General features: G+C 39.5%; 1 protein-coding gene across 1 annotated transcript; it reads left to right on the forward strand.

Annotated features, from left to right (window-relative positions):
- The first annotated feature begins 1795 nt into the window (after positions 1 to 1795).
- On the forward strand, positions 1796 to 19502 carry LOC135325106 (annexin A1-like). Its single transcript, XM_064502645.1, has 13 exons — positions 1796 to 1953; positions 5501 to 5579; positions 7807 to 7900; positions 8691 to 8785; positions 10409 to 10522; positions 11150 to 11240; positions 12342 to 12421; positions 13311 to 13367; positions 14762 to 14855; positions 15412 to 15507; positions 16638 to 16696; positions 17602 to 17724; positions 19152 to 19502. The coding sequence occupies exons 2-13, from the start codon at positions 5514 to 5516 to the stop codon at positions 19209 to 19211; spliced, it is 1029 nt and encodes a 342-aa protein (XP_064358715.1). The 5' UTR covers positions 1796 to 1953; positions 5501 to 5513; the 3' UTR covers positions 19212 to 19502.
- The last annotated feature ends 1132 nt before the right edge of the window (positions 19503 to 20634 follow it).

Here is a 20634-nt window from a genome sequence, read left to right on the forward strand (position 1 = left end):
AAAATATAATGATGAAAACAGCATAATAATCCCACTGTTGAGAAAGCAAATTAAAAAAGAGTTGACCAGGAAGAATGTCTAAGTACTTCTAACATGCTGTTTCCTGCCCTTACAGGCCTGTAGTAAATGCTGTTGTATTATTTTCATTACTCAGAAAGCACCAGCAATTTATAAGGAAGCTCTGAGTCTGCATAACTTATCTTTCTAGGTTATTTCAGGACTTCAAAAGACTGAGCTGGGAACACCAGGATGCACACATGTTCCCAGCTTTTCATTGTAAATGGATTGTAATTAGCCATGTTCATTAATAGGCAAGGGAAACAGTGCCAGAAAAAGTGCAAACGAAGTTTTTGGCCAACACCGGAAACCACTAAAATAAGAATGTTAACCTCATACTGACATGGAGAAGGTCAGGAGTAATCCAATTTTCACACAGAATAATTAAACAAACAAAACCCAGTGCACCCTGACAGCTTGCTGACAACATCACTATTAACTGGCAGACCCCTTGAATTATTCAGCTGACTGAAAGCACCTGAAATACCTTTGCTAAATAACATGTGTAGTGTGCAGGAGAGAAGGAAAGCACTTCCAAGCAGGGGAAAGCAGTTGTCCTGGTGCAGTGGGGGCTCCCTGGGGTCGGAGGCTCCTGCTGGCACCCATCTCCCCACCCCAAGGAGTAGGGCACAGGGTATGGCTTTCTTGCTGTACCACATGCTCAGTTAAAGGGGGGGGGGGGGGGGGGGAAGAGGAAGCCTATTTCCAAAGTTGTAACAGCCCTTTTGTGAAGCAAATTGCACATAGAGGTGCTGCAATGAAAGCATGTGCAGGTGTCCCCTTGAACACTGCCCTGCAGCCTCTGCCCTCCCGCCTCATTTTAGTAATTGCTAAATGGGGGGCTGCAGGAGATGCGGTATTTCATGCAGGTTTATCAGAGGGAGATCAGCCCTGCTTCCTCTTTCTACAGCTGCCAGCATTGTGCAGCAGGTCTGTATCAGCAGCAAACAAGACTGATGCTGGGCAGATAGGCCAAGCCATTAGATGCAAATTGTTTGCTTCCCGTTCTGGGACCAGTATTTCTTCACTGGGCACCACGCGCTGTGCCCGCCCGAGATGCGTGTGCTTGGCGCTGTGCTGGACATGCTCTGGAAGGGGCACTTGGCTGGCATGACAAGGGAGCGCTCCCTGATCACCCCTTCTGCAAGGTGGGCTGGTGTCCTCTTGTCCTGCGCACCCTGCACACTTTGGGATTTAATCCAAATGGCTCAGCCTGTTTTTAATTATAGATCTATCTAATTCTTCTTCCTACTTCTGTTAAGCTTAGCAGGCTCCGAGCCTTTCTAAAAACATCAATGCCCTTTTGACATAGCATATGGAGACTCATTTTTGGAAGTGTCTCTCATTCCTGCTGTGAATTCATATGCAGAAGCAGAGATAATAGTTGCCAGAGCTCTATAAAGCCAAGAACCTGTGATAACTCTTTTTCACTCTATTTTTCTTTTAATTTTCAGTGGAGAATGAGATGTCTTAATATGTTCACTTTTAACTTGTATAAGAGGTGTCAAAATATCAAGGGAGTAATTAAACCTTAGCTTTTGTCTCATTAGCATTTTAATCCTATGACCCCAAAAGATTAATGGCAATTTACTGCAGCAAGGGCTCTGATCGCAGAGGGTGGTAACCACCAAGGCATGCTCATGAGTTGTCTTTTCCCTTCTGAAATCTGCTCCTGCTTCCTTCCAGTGCCTGGTTTTGCAATGACCTTTTTGTGCGTTTCTGTGTTTGGACACTACCCAAATTTGGCCTCTAGCAAAGAGCAGCCAGTTGCTGGGGCTGAGGAAACACTGGTTGCTAGGTGGGGCCTCCTGCATGGGGCTATAAAACCATCGCAAGCGCACAGCTCTCTTCTTCCAGGCTGTACCGTCCTGAAAAGTAACGTTTGTGAGGCAGAAGGTAGGTTTTTGTAGTTCTTTACTGCTCTCTGTAGATCTGACAAACTTTAAGAGTTGTGCACTATATTTTTTTCAAGTGACCTGGTGCAATTTTCTGCAGGCTGGATTTGTTGGCACCAGAAAAGATGGGTGTGGGCAGAAGAAATTCTTTCCATTTTAAAATATTTCATGTACATGGAAGGGCTCAGTTAATCACTCCTTTTATTTAATGCACATAAGGAATTGAAAAAATAGCTTAAATGATTGAAAGTAAACTTACTGGAGTTGACTGTTTCCTATGCTTTCTTTTTTCCCTTTGTAGTAGGCTGCTGTAAAATTCTGTTTGCAGCAAAACTGGAGTCACTGGGAAACATGTGCCTTATATGTGAACTTAAAATTTTTTACAAAGCAGTTGCTTTGACTTCAAAAACAGTTCCCTGCTTTGGGACAGTAGATCAGTCTTTCTTCCTGAGAATGATGAAAGTGAGTCAAAAGAACCTTTAGGGAACATAACAGCAAGAATCTCCTTTATAGCTGAGAACTTGTGCAAAGCCACAGAAGTAAGGGCTGTATAGTCTGAGGTTTGTTCTGCTAACACTTTCCACTGATTTTTCCAAGGGTGAGGCTGTTTTCCTCTCTGGTGTTTCATTTTTATCCACTGAACTTTCCTGCTGTAAAAGAAATCGTTGTGTGCCTGCAGCTACCTCCTGCTTTTCTGATAGGTTTTTATGATCGTAATTTTAATCAAGATTCTGGTAACTAGCATGGGACTGTAGTCAGAGATGATGTATCTGACGTGATTAAATGCTGATAGAGAAATGGTGAGGATGAACTTGATTTTCTTCAAACTCCTATAGCTGAGGAAATAGTGTACAAGTTTGAGTCTTTAAGTATTTTCAGTAAATATTTAGTATTTATTTTCTGAAAGCTTTTTAGAATTTAAACATGCCCAGTTCAAGGGGGCTTGTTACAGGGAGTAGCATCCAGACTGAACCAAACTTTGCAGTAACTCTTGCAAAGGAACAGTTATGACTTTCAGTCCAAATCTCCCTTCGGTTTGTCATTCCAGCTGCAATACTGATAATTCCGATTTGGAATGATAAAATGCATGATAATCATAGTATTTTTTCAAACTGAAAAACTTTAAATTCCTACTTCCTTTTAACTGGGATGTCTAAAGATTCCCATATGGGTAGTAGTACACACCTTCTGAACAATATTTTATTAAACAGAGTAACTTTGAAATAGCTATGTGGTGCAGAATAACCAGAAAGCAACATCACCGTCTTTGGTGGTGCCTTCTGTTTGCACCACTCTGTAGATTTTTTTTTTACCTCCCTGTTTTTTTTTCCTCCCATAGACTTTGAAGGAAAAATATGGTAGAAAGCCAGTAATTCTTTCTCTCCCCTCTTCATAATAAATTATTTTTCTTGTCTGAATTTACCTCTTTTAAATCTAGGGCTTGGTTACAGAAGCTGTTTGCATTCTGGAGTGGCAAGGGTCAAAGTATGGGGAAAGGCCTCTACCCTGCTAGGGGGCTGGCTCTTTCTCCCCAGATTCCTGCAATCTTTCTGTATTAGTCACAGTTTCTTACAAAGCAAGCAAACAACAATTTTACATCTAAGCTGGTCTCTTAACTTTCCAAGCCAGCATAAGCAAAGTCTTTAACCCTTCTCAAGAGCATTTGTCTACTTCAGCTTCATTTTAAATTATAATGTTACTTGTTTACTAGACAGAAGTAGATGGATCTACGTGCCAAGGTGTCTTTATTTAAAAAGCAGAAGAAATAAGAGTTTTGTTTTTAAGACACACAGTTCTTTCACTGTATCCCAAATTTGAATGGGCATAAAGGCTCGATGAACCCCGCTTAGTGTAGGTTAGCAGCCCTCTGCTCCCGTCATCCCCGTGAGCAGCGAAGTCCCCGGAGCTGGGTGAAGGTGTGGGTGGGGAGAGGCGGGAGGGCTGGGGTCGCCATCGGCTCTCCCTGGGGCCAGCCCTGCCAGCTTCCTTCCCCACGAGCCAACGTTACGCTGCCAACCCAAATGCAATTTTGGCTCCCCCTCTCCGCAGATCCGGTGCTGTGAAACGGGATCTTGCTTATGAACTTTGGGTTGTAACCAAGGGTATGGTCTGCGACGGCTTCCGGTGGCAGCAGGGACAGAGCTGAACTTTGTCCCTCGGCCGCGGGAAGGGCAGGGCGGCGGGAGCTTTCTGGGCGAGGGAGTGGAGCTGGGCCCTGCCTTGCGGAGGGGGGAAAGGTGGAGCTGGGATGGAGAGCTGGCTGTGGGAGGTAGCCGCCTCTTTGCTGGCACCCGGACCTGGAAACGTGCTTTACAGCTTTGCTACGGCCACGTTGCTTGGCCCTCGGAGTGAGTTGCTTTGGATGACTGGTCTTTTCCCAGGGCCACTCAGCACCGCATGGATCACAGGGCATAAATAAAGCAAGGGTGTTTGCAGCGTAGTCAGCGTCAGTTTTAATACTTCTGCATAAGGTCTGCATTATGTGATCTGCAACCCAGGACCTCCATTAGGCTGATATACACCTAGCTGCAAACAGCATTTGGTCTCGTTATGCTGGATATGCGAGGTACTCTTCAAAGACATCCCAGATTAACAGGCAGCATTATCTTTAGTTTATTGTTTATATGTGTGCTTAAAACCAAGCTTCTCCAAGAGTCTTCTAGGGAAAAATGTGTTTTGATGAAAAATCCTTTTCGAGCAGACAACAAATACTTATCTGATAAAACATATTTTTTTCCTCTCTATTCTCTCACTGTTTCTATTAGGAAACAGAATTTTCTCCACTCCAAGTCTGTTGCAAAGCAACCCATTCATCATTGAGTGCTTGGTTTCAAGTCACTTCCCCATTGCTCTTTTTCCCTATTCTGCATGACATCTTGTGGATAAGCTGGCCTGATTTGCTTTTTTAATGGTGAAGAGCAAAAATTATGTTTTCTTTCCTGCATGGATATTGCTCTACTTTTCAGTAGAAATTGGAGAATGTATATGAGAAATAGGGAATGATATAGGTGAAGCTCTCTTCTACTTATCTTTCTTAAAAAGGGGCTATTCAAAGAAATTAAATGAGAGTATATTTAAGAGGGGAATATCTTTTGTCTTAACCCAACACATGAGCTCAGAACTTAGTAAACGATCATATGTGAATACTTATTTATCACCAACTTTGAACAGAATCAAATATTCAGTAAGGTATATGGACCTTTGATGATGGAGAAAGACAATTAATTTGTTTCTTATAACTTTCCTTTGAAAGCTGATGCTACCACTTAGGTACTACCCTACTAAGTAAGTAAATGGTCCAACTAGTTTAGTGTTCTATTTCCAATCTAAAACTCGTGGAAATAGCTACGGGTGTGTGTATGAGCAGGCAATTGCAGAGCATTACATCATCTGCTAAATATCGTAATCAAAAGTTACCACTTTCCAATAGCACAAGCTGATTAATGCATGGGAGGTTAGCTTCTGTGTTTCATGGTTCAAGAGAAAAGACTTTGCAGTGGGAAAGCTTGAGGAAAAAATGTTTTGTAATTTGATGCATCTCTTCCCAGAGAGTCCATCAACATGGCTATGGTAGCAGAATTTCTGAAGCAGGCATGGTTCATGGACAATCAGGAGCAGGAATGTATTGTAAGTATTATAACCTTTTCAGAGCATCATGCTTATTTTCAAGTACTTTTAGAAGTGATTTAAAGGCATGGACCAACAAACATCTTTCATAGACTCAAAGGGGAGGAAAGATGATGGCAAAATTCTGCTGATTAGAATCAGAACAGGATTTTATTACGACATATAATCTAAAAAGACTCTGATAGCACTCTGGTATCAGATGAAAAAATACTTTTATGTGCACATTTCAGTGCCTAGTTATTAGTTTCTAGGCAGAGCCAGTTACTGTAATAGAAGTGCTGTTCCCACCAGCCAGTCACTGACTGACTCAAGTTAAAGTAGTAGTCTGCTGCACAGGAGTATGAATGTGTAAAAACATGTTCAGATGACGTACGTGGGGGAAGATGGAGATGCTTAGATTGAGGTACAGGAAGCCATGAGCTGGAGCCCAGGAATGCAAAGAAGGAACTAATGCTACCAGTATAAATAGTTTTCTCACCATATGGCATGCTTAGGGTGGGAAGAGTCACTGTATGTGATAAAACATCTCAAATGATCAGTGCTGATACTGATTGGAAGGGATTTCAAAGAAAGGCTGATGGTGATGAGAAATTACGAGTTAGTGCACTGGGAGGATCCAGAGTGTCTTTGTGATAAGGAAGCTGATTAGGATACTGAAATGTCTGTCAGCACGGGAAAAGCGGCACACTGTGAAGTCACAGGAGATTCTGAAAGCAACTTTCATCTTGAAAAAATAGATTAGAGGAGGGATTTTCAGTAAACAAACTTTTCTGCTGTCTTTCTTTATGGATTTCGTAATTTTTGTCCAGCAGCATTTTATGCATAATCCCTTGGCTCTACATCCCATCCCCCTTGCACTCCCAGGGTCCTGAGTCATTCTGGTTACAGCGGTTACAGGCAGTTTTTTATTTAGCTAGTAGATAAATTTGTGATGGAAACTAGCACACAAATACTGATTTGGCTAGCCTGGGATCCAGGCACTGAATGAGACCCATTCCTCTGTTGGCTTAAATGAGTCACAGTGATGTTGTGTGTTTTTTTTTTTTTTTTTTTTTTAAGTATGCAAGACACTTCAAGTATGCAGGCTCTCTGCTCTCTTCAATACAACTCCTAGTGAGAAAATTGTGGAGGGCATTGACTATGTAACTATTGGATATTACAAGTGTACAAAAAATCAGTACAGAATGCTGTATGTGAAACATGTATCCCTAAGACCTAACCATTTGTCTTGGTCTAATTAACTTTAGAGGCAAAGGATTAAAACAAAATTCTAATAGTGGGTTGTTGGATATGAGACAAAGAGTGCAGCTGATTTGAAGAAAATTTAGCTAAACTACTGTTGTGTTATAAAAGGTCTTACCACATTTCACACCAAGCAAGATTTTCTTTAAATATTTCATCCAAGAATCTCAGAGCACTTTTTAGCTGCTGTCAAAGACGGTAATGAGGAGAACATTGGTTAGATAGTTCTGCTGGGTTGTAGGCTCTACCGGTAACTTGTTTTGTCATGTTGACTTAGGTCAAGGCATGTAATCTGTCATGTAGTGGAAATCATCATCCCCCAGTTATCCCGAGGTTCCTTTAAACGTTGCCTGGGGACTGTCCAACACCTGAGGCTGGATTCACCAAAGGCAGCCAGTAGGCAATCTTTATGAAGAAAGTGTTGCTTATGTCTCATGTTTCAAAGAAGTTGGGTAACCAGTTCTCCATTGCTTCTTCCAAGGATCAGGCCTGAACTCTTCTCTGAGATCCAGATTGTGCATACAGGAGATGTTTGTAGTCTTAGTGGCTTCTCAGCTGACTCACATCTTAATGTGATGCACACTCAATTTGCGTAAGATGAACGGGGATATTAGTAGCACTTTACTGGCAGTGCTTGCAGGATTTAATTGTGGTTTTAGAGTCTTTAAAATTTGGACATAATTGCCTAAAGTGGCAGTTAGGAAGTAGTTTCCTGTGGAAGCTGACTTACTCTGAAAAATAAGCCCTCTGGGACTCAAAACAATATATGAGCTACTTTCTTTTTAATAGAAGAGATGTGAAAGGAGGTAAAACCAATACGTATATCATACTGGGACTGTTAAGCTATATGTAGTTGCTAAACTCAGAGTTTGTTTCTTCATAGTGGTATAATAGGCAATCCTGAATACAGGGTTTATTTAGGCATGTAAAACTACTTCTTTGCATAAATTTTCTTTGGAATGAGCATTTTTTTTTTCCTCTGCAGAAGAGTTCAAAAGGCGGCTCACCAGTCCATTCGTACCCTAACTTCAATCCATCAGCTGATGCTGCTGCTTTGGACAAAGCTATTACCGTAAAGGGTAAAAGGAGTTAAATATTTAACCCACCACATTCAGATTCTTCCTTAGGAAAATTTGAGAATAGCCCTGAATAAAATATCATACTCAGATGCAATGGCAAGCAGGAGAGGTGCAACTGCTTTTGAAAACCTAGCAAGGCATCAAAATTTTGCCACCTGGCAAAGAATCTGAACTCTTTGATAACCTGACATTATTTTACAATTTCAGACCTTAATACTGTAATAAGGTTCTTGCATTTGTTGAAGGATGTGTAGTAATAATTTAATTTCTAGAGAACCAAAAGAATATTATGACACATCAAGCTAATGCTTTTTGATTTGATTTCTGTAAAAAAAAAACCCCTGCAAGTAGTTGTGGATATGCTGATACTCTAGTAGGTGCTTCTATTACGCTTCTCTCTTAAAATCACACTGGGCACTTTGGCTGTGATTTGAGACCTTTTTCGATTTGACTTGCTGAGGTTAAATGAGTATGCCATCTAATGCTGTTTATTTTATTTAGTTATGCTGTAGTGTAGGTTCAGCCTTCAGAACACTTTAAGGCTTTCTTATATAAAATTGTGGCAAATACAGGTTTCTGTTCTATGGAAACCTATTTATCAGCTTTCTCCCTACATCACTAAGTTGGTAGATGATTGCAGTCTTTCCTTTGGTTAAACTTCAGTGTGTCAAACAATCAAAATGAAACACATTCCGGATAATATACAAATGATGATTTGGTTAAATAACACATTAGAGACTGTGATAACATTTGCAATTGCATTGCATGCATTATGTTTGGTTACTCATAGGTGTGGATGAAGCCACCATCATTGATATCTTGACTAAAAGATCAAATGCCCAGCGCCAGCAGATCAAAGATGCCTATCAGCAGCTGAAAGGAAAGGTAAAGTATTTCCAAGTCCACCTCAAATGTATACCTGAAATGTCAATGTTTTCCATGGATCTGGTGGTGCATACAGCTTTAGCTTCCCAGAACAAAAGGCTACAGCAATTAATTTCTGTAGTTTATGAAAACTGTGACAGGGGTGATAGTACCCTAAAAGTACATTTCCAGTTATGAGTCTTTGGACATGGTGGCTATTATCTTTTTTGGGAAAAAAAAATAATCCCACATTCTCAGCCTCCAGGTTTTTGAATGCTCTAAAGGTCCTTAAAGTCATTCGATCACTGGGAATACAGAAAGCTCACTACCACCTGGCAGGCAGTCTGCTGGGAGAAAGGGAGGGAGAGAGAAGGGGACTTTGCAGCATCTCTCTGCAGATACTTAGCTGTTGATAGAATACAGAATGAGACAGGAAAGATGCAGGACCATAGTCCTGTTTTACACCCACAGATGCACAGGGAGCAGTTTGCTTATTTGTTCTAGTGGCAAAACTGCTAGTTCCTGGACCTGAGGAGCTTGGAAATTACTGGATATTTCTAAAGAAGAGTTTAATTGCTCTGCACAAAGATCTCCGTAACAATTTTTTCCAGTTAAACTTGTAGCTCTAAATTGAAATTATAATTGTGCAGTTGGCATAGCAGAGTTACCAAGCCTTTGCTCATAGGACTCCCTGGAGTTCTTTGCTTTGTAACTCTAAGTGACTTCTAAGGGCCAGTTTAGGAAACAAGTCTAATAATCTCATTTTACCCTAGATTTCCTGTATTTCTGTTCAGAAAACCTCACTTGCGATTTAACAGCTCTTTTCTCCCACAGAGGAAGCTCCAGCCTTGCAATTATATTTTATCGAGGCCTAAATTAAAATATAACTTCAAAGGCACAGGGAGCCTAATGCTGTTAGATTATTAGATACCCTTGTGCCTGGCACACCATCAAAAGCAGAACAGAAATGACTATGGGTACAGTGCTTGCTTCTGAAGTAACCTCATTGGCTTAGGTACCCTGACAAAGTTATTATTGACCTTCTCACTCATTTAGTCACTGTCTACAAACACATTTGGTAGGGAAAAGAGCTGCAACTTCATCTAACAAAAAACAGTTTTGGGTGTTCACTGATTGCAGGCAGAATAAAACAGATTTTTCTTTTTCTTTCTTTTTTTTTTTTAAACTTAGATTTAGGTCAGATTGGAGTACAGTCCCAATCTCTTCTTAACTTTAGGACTCTTGGTTTTGGATAGGATGAGATTATGCACCAGTATTTTCACTACAATTTCCATATCCTTTAGGCAATAAACAGATGAACTAAAATATTCTCCAGATATGTGCATTTAAGCAACTCAATCACTATCATAACAGCAATGTAGTAGTACCTTCTCTTAAGAAACAAACTTCTAGTGCTGTAAATTGGTGAATGAAAACATGCTGAATATGTACTGGAAAAAACCCAACACTTTGAACAGAAAGATGACAATATAATTCTCACGTAGGTTTTTGCAATTCTGTCTAGTAGCTACAGGAATGATGTAGACTGATTTTTCAGATGTTAAACTCGTTTTTATATTGTAGCTGAACAGCAGCTTTTAACCATTTGCTAGCTTAGTATGTTTTTCATTCTTCCTTTCACAGAGTCTGGAAGAAGCCTTGAAAAAAGTTCTGAAAAGTCACCTGGAAGATGTTGTTGTGGCTTTGCTGAAAACTCCAGCTCAGTTTGATGCTGAAGAATTAAGGGCCTCTATGAAGGTTGGACAAAGATATTTTTAGAAAAACTTCCCTAAAGAAAAGTAAATAATTTTCAGGGCCTGTAAATGATACTGGACTTGCACTTGGAAGATTGCATGTTGTCTTCATTTTCCTCCCATTTTGTAAAATAAATCTGTACTGGTAATGCATGTTCTAAGAATGAGACATAGCAGTCTCTGCTGAATTTCAGAGTTGGAGGAGATTGACTGCAAATGCTGTTCTCTTACGAGAATGAACTCTTTGCCTTCTGAAAACTGGTTGCTACTGTGGTGGCAGAAAGCCATGGCATTTACTTAGGGGTTTTCTTAAAAGTAAAAGAAAACAAAAAGGGAATGGAGGGAGGTATTTTTCCTTCATAGATTACAAATTCCTATCTTCTATGTACACTGCTCAGTCATTTTAGCGCTTCTGTTGGGTACCAGTGATGTTCGATGTGATAAAAAATGAATTCCAGGGGAGTTGAAATAAGACTATTATATGAAAGCAGGAATGTTTTTCATTTTTCTGTCTTCCTGAATGTGGGATCTTCAGATCCTTCTGCCTCATTTTCATGTTCTTTCTGTTCTTCTACATTTTAATTTTACTGTATTAAATAACATTGTTAAAAATTCAACCATTTTTCAACAGGGGCTTGGAACTGATGAGGATACCTTAATTGAGATTATGGCCTCAAGAAGCAACAAAGAGATCAGAGAAGCCAGCAGATACTACAAAGAAGGTAATTCAGAGAAGGAAAAAGTATTAATGGTAGGCAGCATTGGGAGAAAATGGACAGGCTCTGCTCTGCCAGGTCACATTCTTTTTATCAATAACTTTTTTTTTAAGCAGCCATAACCAACAGATCCATGCAACTTTAATACCTGGCATTAAAAAATCTAGTGTGGGTCATGCAAGTCTTCTCACAACATTGTGGCAGACATATTACGCTCACAGCCTTACCCTCTCAATAGGAGAAACTGAGAAGACATTTTAGGTGGTAAGTAAAGCTGCAAGTAAGGTTGGGGGCAGGAGAGGCCATACTGACTTTTTCTGATCCAAAGAGATCGCACTACAAAAGGAAAAGTCTCATGATCCCAGCCAGAAGTGTTGATGTTTCATGGAACAGGATGTGCATTAAATATTTTCTAGAATGCAAGCAAAACCCAGCTGCTTTCTTCTCCCTAACTAAGCCCTGGCTGACCTCGTAGGCGCTCACTAGCCTTGAAAATATGCTTATTGGGTTACTAACACAGACCACATTAGTTGCAGGAACTAGAAGAGGAAATTCTTTGGAGAAGTAACTAAAACATAATCTGGCATCTCTCATTTATGTAGAGCTTAATATAGTCAGTTTGTGTTGTCTAATTAAATCTCATGTTTTTGGACATTATGGACTAATGCTTCCAAGACATGTCCATTCCATGTGTTTCAGTTAGAAACCCAAATTTATAGCTCAATTTTTCAGAAGTGTTTTGAGTCCCATTGGATATAGTTCAGTGCTATTTAGAATAGTCAGAAATAAGAATGAAAGACAAATGGGATGCAAAAAATTTCAAGCTTTTCTTGAAAAGACTTGTCTTGAAAAGACTGGCCTACCCCCAAGACCCTTCAGAATGACTGTTTCAGCAGATTGTGGGTCTAACCTCCAGTTTCACAGCACATCTCAGAAATGAGAGGTCATGATACAAAAAATACTCATTCTCTCAAAACTAAAGGAGAGAAAAAAGGAAAAGTGCAGTTCCAACAGGCATATTTAAGTAAGAAACTAGAAAAAGAAGGGAAAAATTATAGGGATGAGAACTTTAAAACAAACTGTGGATCCATTTTCATTTGATTTCAGTGCTGAAGAGAGATCTGACACAAGACATTATCTCTGACACATCTGGAGACTTTCAGAAGGCTTTGGTTACTCTAGCCAAGGTATGCTGTGTTTAAATGTTTGCACTGACATTACCAATACTAACAATTAATGTTGTGAAGTCTATGTTAAGGAAAGACATGTAATAAATAAGAACTTATTTATTAAGTAATTTATTTATTAAGTAATGTTTATTTCCTTGCATTATTTTTTACTTACACATGTTAGACCATATAAAATTGTTGTTAAAAAAAGTTAAGGAGATTTTATTCAAGAACATTAAAAAATTGTGGTATTTGTTACTATTTATCAAATCTGCTTTTAATTCTTTTTTTGTGGTAACTGTAAGCACTTGAAAAAATAATAGAAATAATGTCACATTGAGTGACTAGAAGTAGAAAAAAAGTGATGCTTATAAGTGGAGAAATAAACCTTTGATTAGCTGTTAAGATATATTTCTAGTAGTAAGTATAGTGGGATGGTAGGAGCAAACAAGTGGAAAAAGTGTTCTGTGAATTGATGCTCAAAAGCAGTTCCGTTTAAACGCTAGAGCTGCTATAAAAAGCCTCTTTGGAAATGCAATGAATATTGGATTCCCTGATTGTCGAGTACGTGTGTGAAGCTTGTATGTGCGTGCCAGATTGTTGATATGCTCATATGTGTAGTTCTGATCGGCAGTTTTGCTTTTAAACGACTTTGAAAGAAGCTCATTGTAGAAGTTCATCAGGGAGCAAGTTGTAGCTTCTGAGACCTGTAACTTGACACTGAATAACACTATGGGTTTTAATGAAATGCTTCAGCTTAATCATAGAATCGACAAAATAGTGCCTGTTAAATTTGTGCAGTATTAAAGCATGTACCAGAATAGCAGGCCAGAACTCTAGAACACTGGTTTTTGGTTAACTGAATGATAATGAGAAATGGTGAATTGTCATTTATTTATTTACTTAGGCTGACCGAAGTGAAGATCCTCATGTGAATGATGAGCTTGCTGACAACGATGCCAGGGTAAGATCATACTTGGGGCTCTGCAGTTTCTCTGTTCCCCTTACTTGCAATTACCAGCTGTGCCTGGCTGTGAATGTTCCCTTTCACCTACCTGCATCTGTTGCACTGCAGACTCTTAGAGAATTGTACATTATGTAGTATTTTTTTTTTTTCTGAGGGGATACCATTTTCCAAGGTTTGCATAGGCTTCACCAGCTAAAGGAAATCTTTAACCCTCAAAATACCTAGCTTCAGAAAGGTTTCTGCAAGGTATCTTCTAGTTCATGTAAAGGATGTAGATCATAGGAAGCAGAGGTTGGTAGTGGGAGAAGTTAGACACATTTTTTCTTATGTATAACATAGAAACAGTTCTCCAGTTGAGGGACAAAGTTGTACTCATAGGTGTGAAGAACCAGGTACTATACCTTGGCCAGTCTGAACTCTGCAGTATGTCAGCTGTAGCTATTGCTTTTCAGTGATGTACTTTTCAAGACTATCGGGGGCACATCACAGTAATGTTTTTAATGATTCTAAAATAAACAACTGTTTTTCCTGTTGTTGACATCTTGGTAAAACTTAGCAGTCTATCCTAAGTTTTCACTTTAAAATCTTGGATCACTTTTACAATTCAAATCTATGTTGGCTTTAAATCAATTTTTTAAAATCCAACCACAAAAATTGAACAATATTGTTCTTGTTCCTGCTACATAAGAGGTTTAGTTTTTGTCATCAGTCCTAGGTTTGAGAGACAGTAAATTAATGCCCTGTACAGGCACTAAAGTTCAATAAAGTTTCTGTTGGTCCAAAGGACTTCATTGCTGGTACTTATAGTGTTGTTAAGTCTTCTTTGCTTCAGTGTGGAGGTCTTTAATTATGACTTCTAGAGAGGTTTGAGGCAGTGGGGAAATGAAGGAGTTTGATTTGTTTTTTCTCACTTTTCATTAAAGTCACTCCTGGAAGGACGAGGAGTACTTGGTGCATAGGCTTCTCCTTCACATTTGTCCAGTTAATATCAGAGCTAATTTTGTTTGTCTGCAGAAAGGCTGCCAGTCCTACACACCCACACAGAGCATGGCATATCATGATGCATGAAAAATATCTTCACTCAAGGAAGTAATATACCCAAGAAAGCTGGATGGTGATTCTAAAAAAGTCTGAAAATATGATTTGTAGGTGTATGGTGCTCTCTAGGTACTATTATGCCATAAGTGAAGTATGAAGTATTACTTGATAGAGCTAGAGTTAGTCTGAAGCTGTGTAGAGTTTTGTATCTTGTTACAGGTTGTATCAAGGACTATAGTTCACTGCAGACAGGCAATTGCCTACCTTCAACTGGTAGCCTCAGAAGTACAGTATTTCTGTTTAGTTTTCCCTGTATTAACGTTAATTTTACTACCTTCTTTTCTTTATGACAGGCCTTATATGAAGCTGGAGAGAAAAGAAAGGGAACTGATGTTAATGTGTTTGTTACTGTTCTCACGGCAAGAAGCTACCCCCATCTTCGAAGGGGTAGGTTGGATGAAACTTTATGCCTAAGGAATTGTATTTTGAATGTGGCCTGCTCATTCAATGAGAGATTATATAGATTCCCAAGATGCAACTCCGACTGCTGCAAAGCTCTGTGTAGTTGGAAATGTGCTTGCTGATCTAAGGATACGGTTGGCAGCTTGGCTGTCCTCTCCATACCAGCGATGAGCAACATCACTTAAGTTGTTAACAAATCTATTCCTGCAAACTATCACAAGGCCGAGGATCCGGGTTCTTCACGCTAGAATCATGAATGCTCCCCAGACAGTTCGCCCTGTGTGGGGGGATACCACCTTATGACACAGGCTCCAGTGGAGTCACTGGACCGTCGCCCCTTCCGCTACCAATGAGAATATGAATCCCACCATCCTTCCACGGTCCCATTTCTCATGCTGATTCCAAGTGTACAGTAACACTGCTCTTAACATTCTGCTTGCTGAGGAGAATGAGAAATACGGACTACAACCAATCCTCTGTGGGCAGAGCCGCAGCAGTGAGGGCAGAAAGAGGTGGAGGCAAACTTTCTTCCTTTATTTAGTCTTTCAGAAGTACAGAAAATACAGCCAGCATGACATGAACAAGGTACTGGACTTGGAGCTGAAGGGTGATATTGAGAACTGCCTTACTGCCCTCGGTAAGTGGTTCTGCAGATAGTAACCCAGAATATATATTGACCATACACTTCTTGTATGCTCTGTCTAATAGGAAGCCATCCTGGTTTTATCCAGCTTCATTGAGAAGCTTGTTAGATAAAATCTAGTCTGGGAAAATCTGGTCTGAACACAGTGATTTAACTTAAAGTTAGTTAAAGTGGATGAATGAATAGCATTATCTCTCCTGACATGTAAAAGGTCTTACAAGGAGAACAGGCATGTCATGGGCAAAGGAAGACTTCTGCAGGACGTGACCATGTGAAAAAGACCTGCCAGAACAGGGACCGTTTGCATTGAATCTATAGTTTTGGACATGTCCCCAAGAAATTAAACCAAAACAAGTCTTTCTCTAAATCTTGTTTTTCAAAAACACTAATGATGCATGATGAATAAAAGTATGATAGTTTCCCTTCTGAGGTTTTGTTCAAGAAGATATTCTTGTAAAGGTTCATGATAAACCTATATACTAAGATCTTTAACATTACCGTTGCCCATGAACAATATAAATAATGATAAAGTGAGATACATGGTATTATTTAGGGGAAGGACAAGGGGCAGAGGGCAAGGATAATACCTTGATCTAGCCCAGTGACAGGTGATGTAGCCCTCCTCTGAGGTATTATGAACTTGGTCTGTTGCCTGAACACTGTTGACACCTGGAAGCATTGGTATTTATGTATGATGCTCTCCAGCTAAACTTCGGTAGGCATACTTTGGATACAAAAATGAGTCCTATAGGATCTCTTTTAATATAGGTAGATGAGAAGTAGTTAATATAATCTGGTTTACAAAATACCAGATCATAACCCCCAGCTCTGCTGTAGAGAAAACAAATGCTTTCACATTCTTATCCTTGCAGCATCTTTCTTAAGTTTGTGGCTGTGGAGTACAGTCCTGTCTTTACTGTAACAAGAGTATTGCTCTCTGAATGAACAGAGCGGGCAAAGGAACTGTCGCTTCTCTCATATTTTGAAGATAGGTAAAAAGAAGTAAAAAAATAGGAGGTGCTGGTAGGTGCACAGAGACTGCTTTTAAAGGGTTCTCTTTCCAGACTTTTTCTTACTTGTTGCATATGTGTCAGATGTAACCTTATCTCACTGTTCCATTACAGTGAAGTGTGCCACGAGCAAGCCAGCTTTCTTTGCTGAAAAACTCCACTTGGCAATGAAGGTAACCTAGACCAAGAACTTTTGTTTGTGGGCAAGGGGTGCTTTGTAAACTGAAAAATAACAACCTGGGAGAGAACTCTCCTGACTACTTTGTGTGAGAAAAAAGGACTACAGAAAGAAATTCAGTATATTTATCTTACTCTTCTTCTTTTCTTTGAAACCTCTGAGTCTTCCTCCATGGGAGTAGCTGTCTGTTTGCGATAGTGTATTCAGGAAGGCCTCTGCGCTTCCATGCATGTACCCGTTACTCTAGACAGTGACTGGAAGCTAATTGAAACTTTTCTTTTTTCTTTATGAAACCACAAAAGTATTAATGATAAATAAACAATGAATTAATTCCAGGACTGGGGTGGGGGAGACCTCAAATGAGCCTAGTCTTTGACTAGAGATTTGAGCTTCCTGTGACAAATTGGGAACACAAATTGAGTGATGCTGTCTGAGCTCATGAAACTGGAGCATCTTCCAATTCTAGTATGTACGAACTTATGTAACTTCACTGACTTGGTTAGAAGCAGGACATGAAAAACTGAACATATCATTATGAAACTGGAGTTCATTGCATTCTTAAAAAAACAAACAAAAAACCCCAAAAAACAAACAAAAAACCCTCAGTTAAGTCTAGGTTGTCTTTGGTGTCAGGCAAGCACAGTGAAGGACTTACTTTTTTCTGGAAGCAGATGTTGTAAAAGGAAATCCTAGGTCCGCAGTTGGTAGAGGTAACTTGTGATCAGTGAATTTGTGTTGGTTGGGTGCAGAAAGGGGGATATGAGAGGAGTAGAGATCGTAAAGGTATAGGGTCTGGACCCTGTACTCCCACAGATAGGGGTGATGGATTAACACATATGAAACCTTGATTTAAGAAGACATTTCAGTCATGTAAGTTGTCTCATTTTTTGCTTTTAACAGGGCTCTGGGACACGGCACAAAGCGCTCATCAGGATCATGGTTTCACGCTCTGAGGTGGACATGAATGAGATCAAAGGCTACTACAAGAGACTGTACGGCATCTCTCTCCGCCAAGCCATTATGGTAGGTTTCCTCTCAGGTGAACTATGAAGGAAAACAGCTGGATAATGCAGGAGGGCCAATAAGCAGCTTGTTACCTCTTCTCCTCCTCAGTCACCAGTTCATACTGAGTACCTCCTTGTAGCTATAATGTTCTCAGTGATCCATGTGATGGTAGAACTAATTCATTCTCTGGGGAGAATGTTTTCATCACAAAACCTATAGCAATTAGCTATTTGTGGTACATGTCTCAGGATGTTGTCTTACAGTAGGAGCCAAGTGTTGTTTGGAGACCATGCTGTGCCCTAATGCCTATGTTTGTATAGGCATAAGGTACATTGGCAGGAGGGTGGCGATCATTGCACCGACAGATCTGTGGGAGATATTTGGTGTCTCTGTCTCTCTGAAGTACTCATGAAAACATCTTTTTAATTTGACACTTATTTGTCCTGCTTTCCAGGTCACTTAAATAAATGAGTTATACCAACAAAAATAACTTCTAAAAGGGTATAGGCCACCCAATGTATTTTCTAGAAAATTTAAACCAGTGATATACAAATAGAAAGCTAAACTTGTAAAGCAGCTTTGTGGAAACTAGTAGACAACACTAAAGAAAAGTCTTGATTGAAGCAGAAACATGCTCCCTATGTGCGCTAAAGCACCCAAGCACCCTACTAATTTTTGGTAATGTTTGCTACTTTTCCAGTTAAGTAGCAAAGGTAATTCATATTCTTCCCTCATGACTGTAGGCAAGCTGTCATTTAGGACGCAATTACATCACCTCATCTTGGTCCAAAGTGATGACTGTGTCCAAATGGCTTGAAGCCTTACTTGGCTATACTATGTAGTTCTTAAGTCTCTGCAAGGTAGATTCAAATTTGAGCAAACATTCAGCTGAATAAGAGACTCTGTGATGAATCCAGTATCATTTGATGGTTCTTAACCTCTGTTTGAGATAATCTCTGATATAATGCGTATTTGTTAACCTGCTTGGGAAGGCGTTTGGACCAGATGATCTCTACAGGTCCCTTCCAACCCCACCTGTCTTTGATTCTGTATAGTGTTTTAATATGAATGAACTTTGGACATCACAGGTCAAGGGAGGCATTTTCATTTTACTGAAGGAGAGCTTAAGCTCCTGGACAGAAGTCTTCTGTGCTTCACTTCTTTATACAATAAGGCCTATCAGTTGTTTTTGTTGGCCTTGTCTACCTTGGCTCCAATCTGGAAATATATGTGTTTATTTCTATGTGGCATGAATAGTTCAACTTTAGTGAAGGTACTTAGTTCAAGGTCAGCCTGTGAATAACGTTTGTGTTATCAAGTGGTTAACTTATTTAGGTAAAGGATTGATGTTTAGCGTATGTTTACTGAATGCTTAGAGAAACTGTTTTCACTTGAGACCATTATCCTAACAGTTGTATTTCTTTTTTTACTTACTTTACTGACAGGATGAACTCAAAGGAGATTATGAAAACATCCTCGTGGCACTATGTGGAAGTGATAACTAACGATGCACTCCAGCCCTATTACTGATGATCTTTATCTTTGCCTCAGCTGTCTATAAATAAAATATGGGCTATACACATTGAGGTTTCTCTGGAGTGGTACTTAGTCCATATGTGTTATCTGGAAAACCCATAACCTGGAATGTATTTTTTTGACATCTTTATTCTGTATGGCATGAATTTCTCTTTTTAGCATTATTTATCCAAAGCCAAAGAATGCTCTCAAGTTTCTGTTTGCTTGATTAATCATGAAAATGCAAAGTTTTCATTTAAATAAAGCAACTGAACTTTTAACCTGTGTGAGACTTAATGTGTCCTTTGTCACTTTTCTGCATTTAATATTGTCGTCTGCATACAGTACATGAGAGAAACATCAGTGAATGATTTAAATAATCAACAAAGACTAACAACTTCATGCAGTATGGCTCAACCTTTCCATTTCATTTCAGCTAAGGTGCATGTAAACCAGATGTTAGAAACATAACTGAAGATGACTTGTTAATAAATACTATCTTTATGAAAAAACTAATGCTACCTCTGGCTTTTTTGTTGTTGTTTAAATTCCAGAATAAAGAGACTTGCTATGCTCTGCACATAGTTATAATATGAATTGAAAAATCTCTTTATAGACCATGTAAGACCTTATCTTTTTTCTGGTGAATTGCATGATTTTTTTTAATAGTATCTCCAAAGTGGAAAAAAACCTATTTTTGCTGCTACTGTTTTGGAGAGGGTTCATGTATGGGGTTACTGTTCCCATTGTGCCAGACTGTGTACAAATGAGCTAAATAAAGCCCCCAAGTGTACTGGTGGGATTCAGCATTTCTCGTCAGCTCTTTATGTGCAAATGTTGCTGGTCTTTATAATGGTGTCCAGCAGCTGCTCGTTTGAGCAATAGCATGCTAAACCATTGGGAAATCAGGGCTTACCATGGTTTATTTGTGTTAAAGTTTGCAGACCCTCTGCATTTCATATTGTCATGGCCAAGCATAATGGAACTATGTCTTTGGAAAAAGTGATGTCCTATTCTAGAAGAAACATGGGATTGTATCTTGGTCTTGCTGCAGCTGGGGGGAAAACTCTCCTTTGTCTTCCACAGGGCCAGGTTTTTATCTACCCCAACTATATACTGAAGAGCTATATGCCCAGGCTGCCATAGTTTACTCTGTTGATAATCCATATTGTCCTCATAGGGTAAGTGGAAGAGAGAGATTCAGGTCAAAGTAGATTTTGGGACAAATACATGATAACCATCAATTAAAAAGGAAAAACAAAACAACGAACATATGCACAAAGATTGTGTGCTGGGAGGTTTATTTGATCAAATGACAAGCTTCAGATAGAACAAAACAAATGAATACCCAGCATGTTTCGAGTGTGGCACTAGCAATAGAAAAAATTTCTCAAAAGCCAGATGGCTGGAGAA

Source organism: Dromaius novaehollandiae, chromosome Z (assembly GCF_036370855.1).
Source record: "Dromaius novaehollandiae isolate bDroNov1 chromosome Z, bDroNov1.hap1, whole genome shotgun sequence".
NCBI lineage: Eukaryota > Metazoa > Chordata > Aves > Casuariiformes > Dromaiidae > Dromaius > Dromaius novaehollandiae.

Excerpts from the sequence above, each read along its gene's own strand:
- LOC135325106 (XM_064502645.1), top strand. The coding sequence starts at position 5,514 with ATGGCTATGGTAGCAGAATTTCTGAAGCAGGCATGGTTCATGGACAAT. Across the intron at positions 13,368-14,761 it reads TTGCTGACAACGATGCCAGG|GCCTTATATGAAGCTGGAGA; the intron begins GTAAGATCATAC and ends TCTTTATGACAG. Across the intron at positions 14,856-15,411 it reads CTACCCCCATCTTCGAAGGG|TCTTTCAGAAGTACAGAAAA; the intron begins GTAGGTTGGATG and ends TCCTTTATTTAG.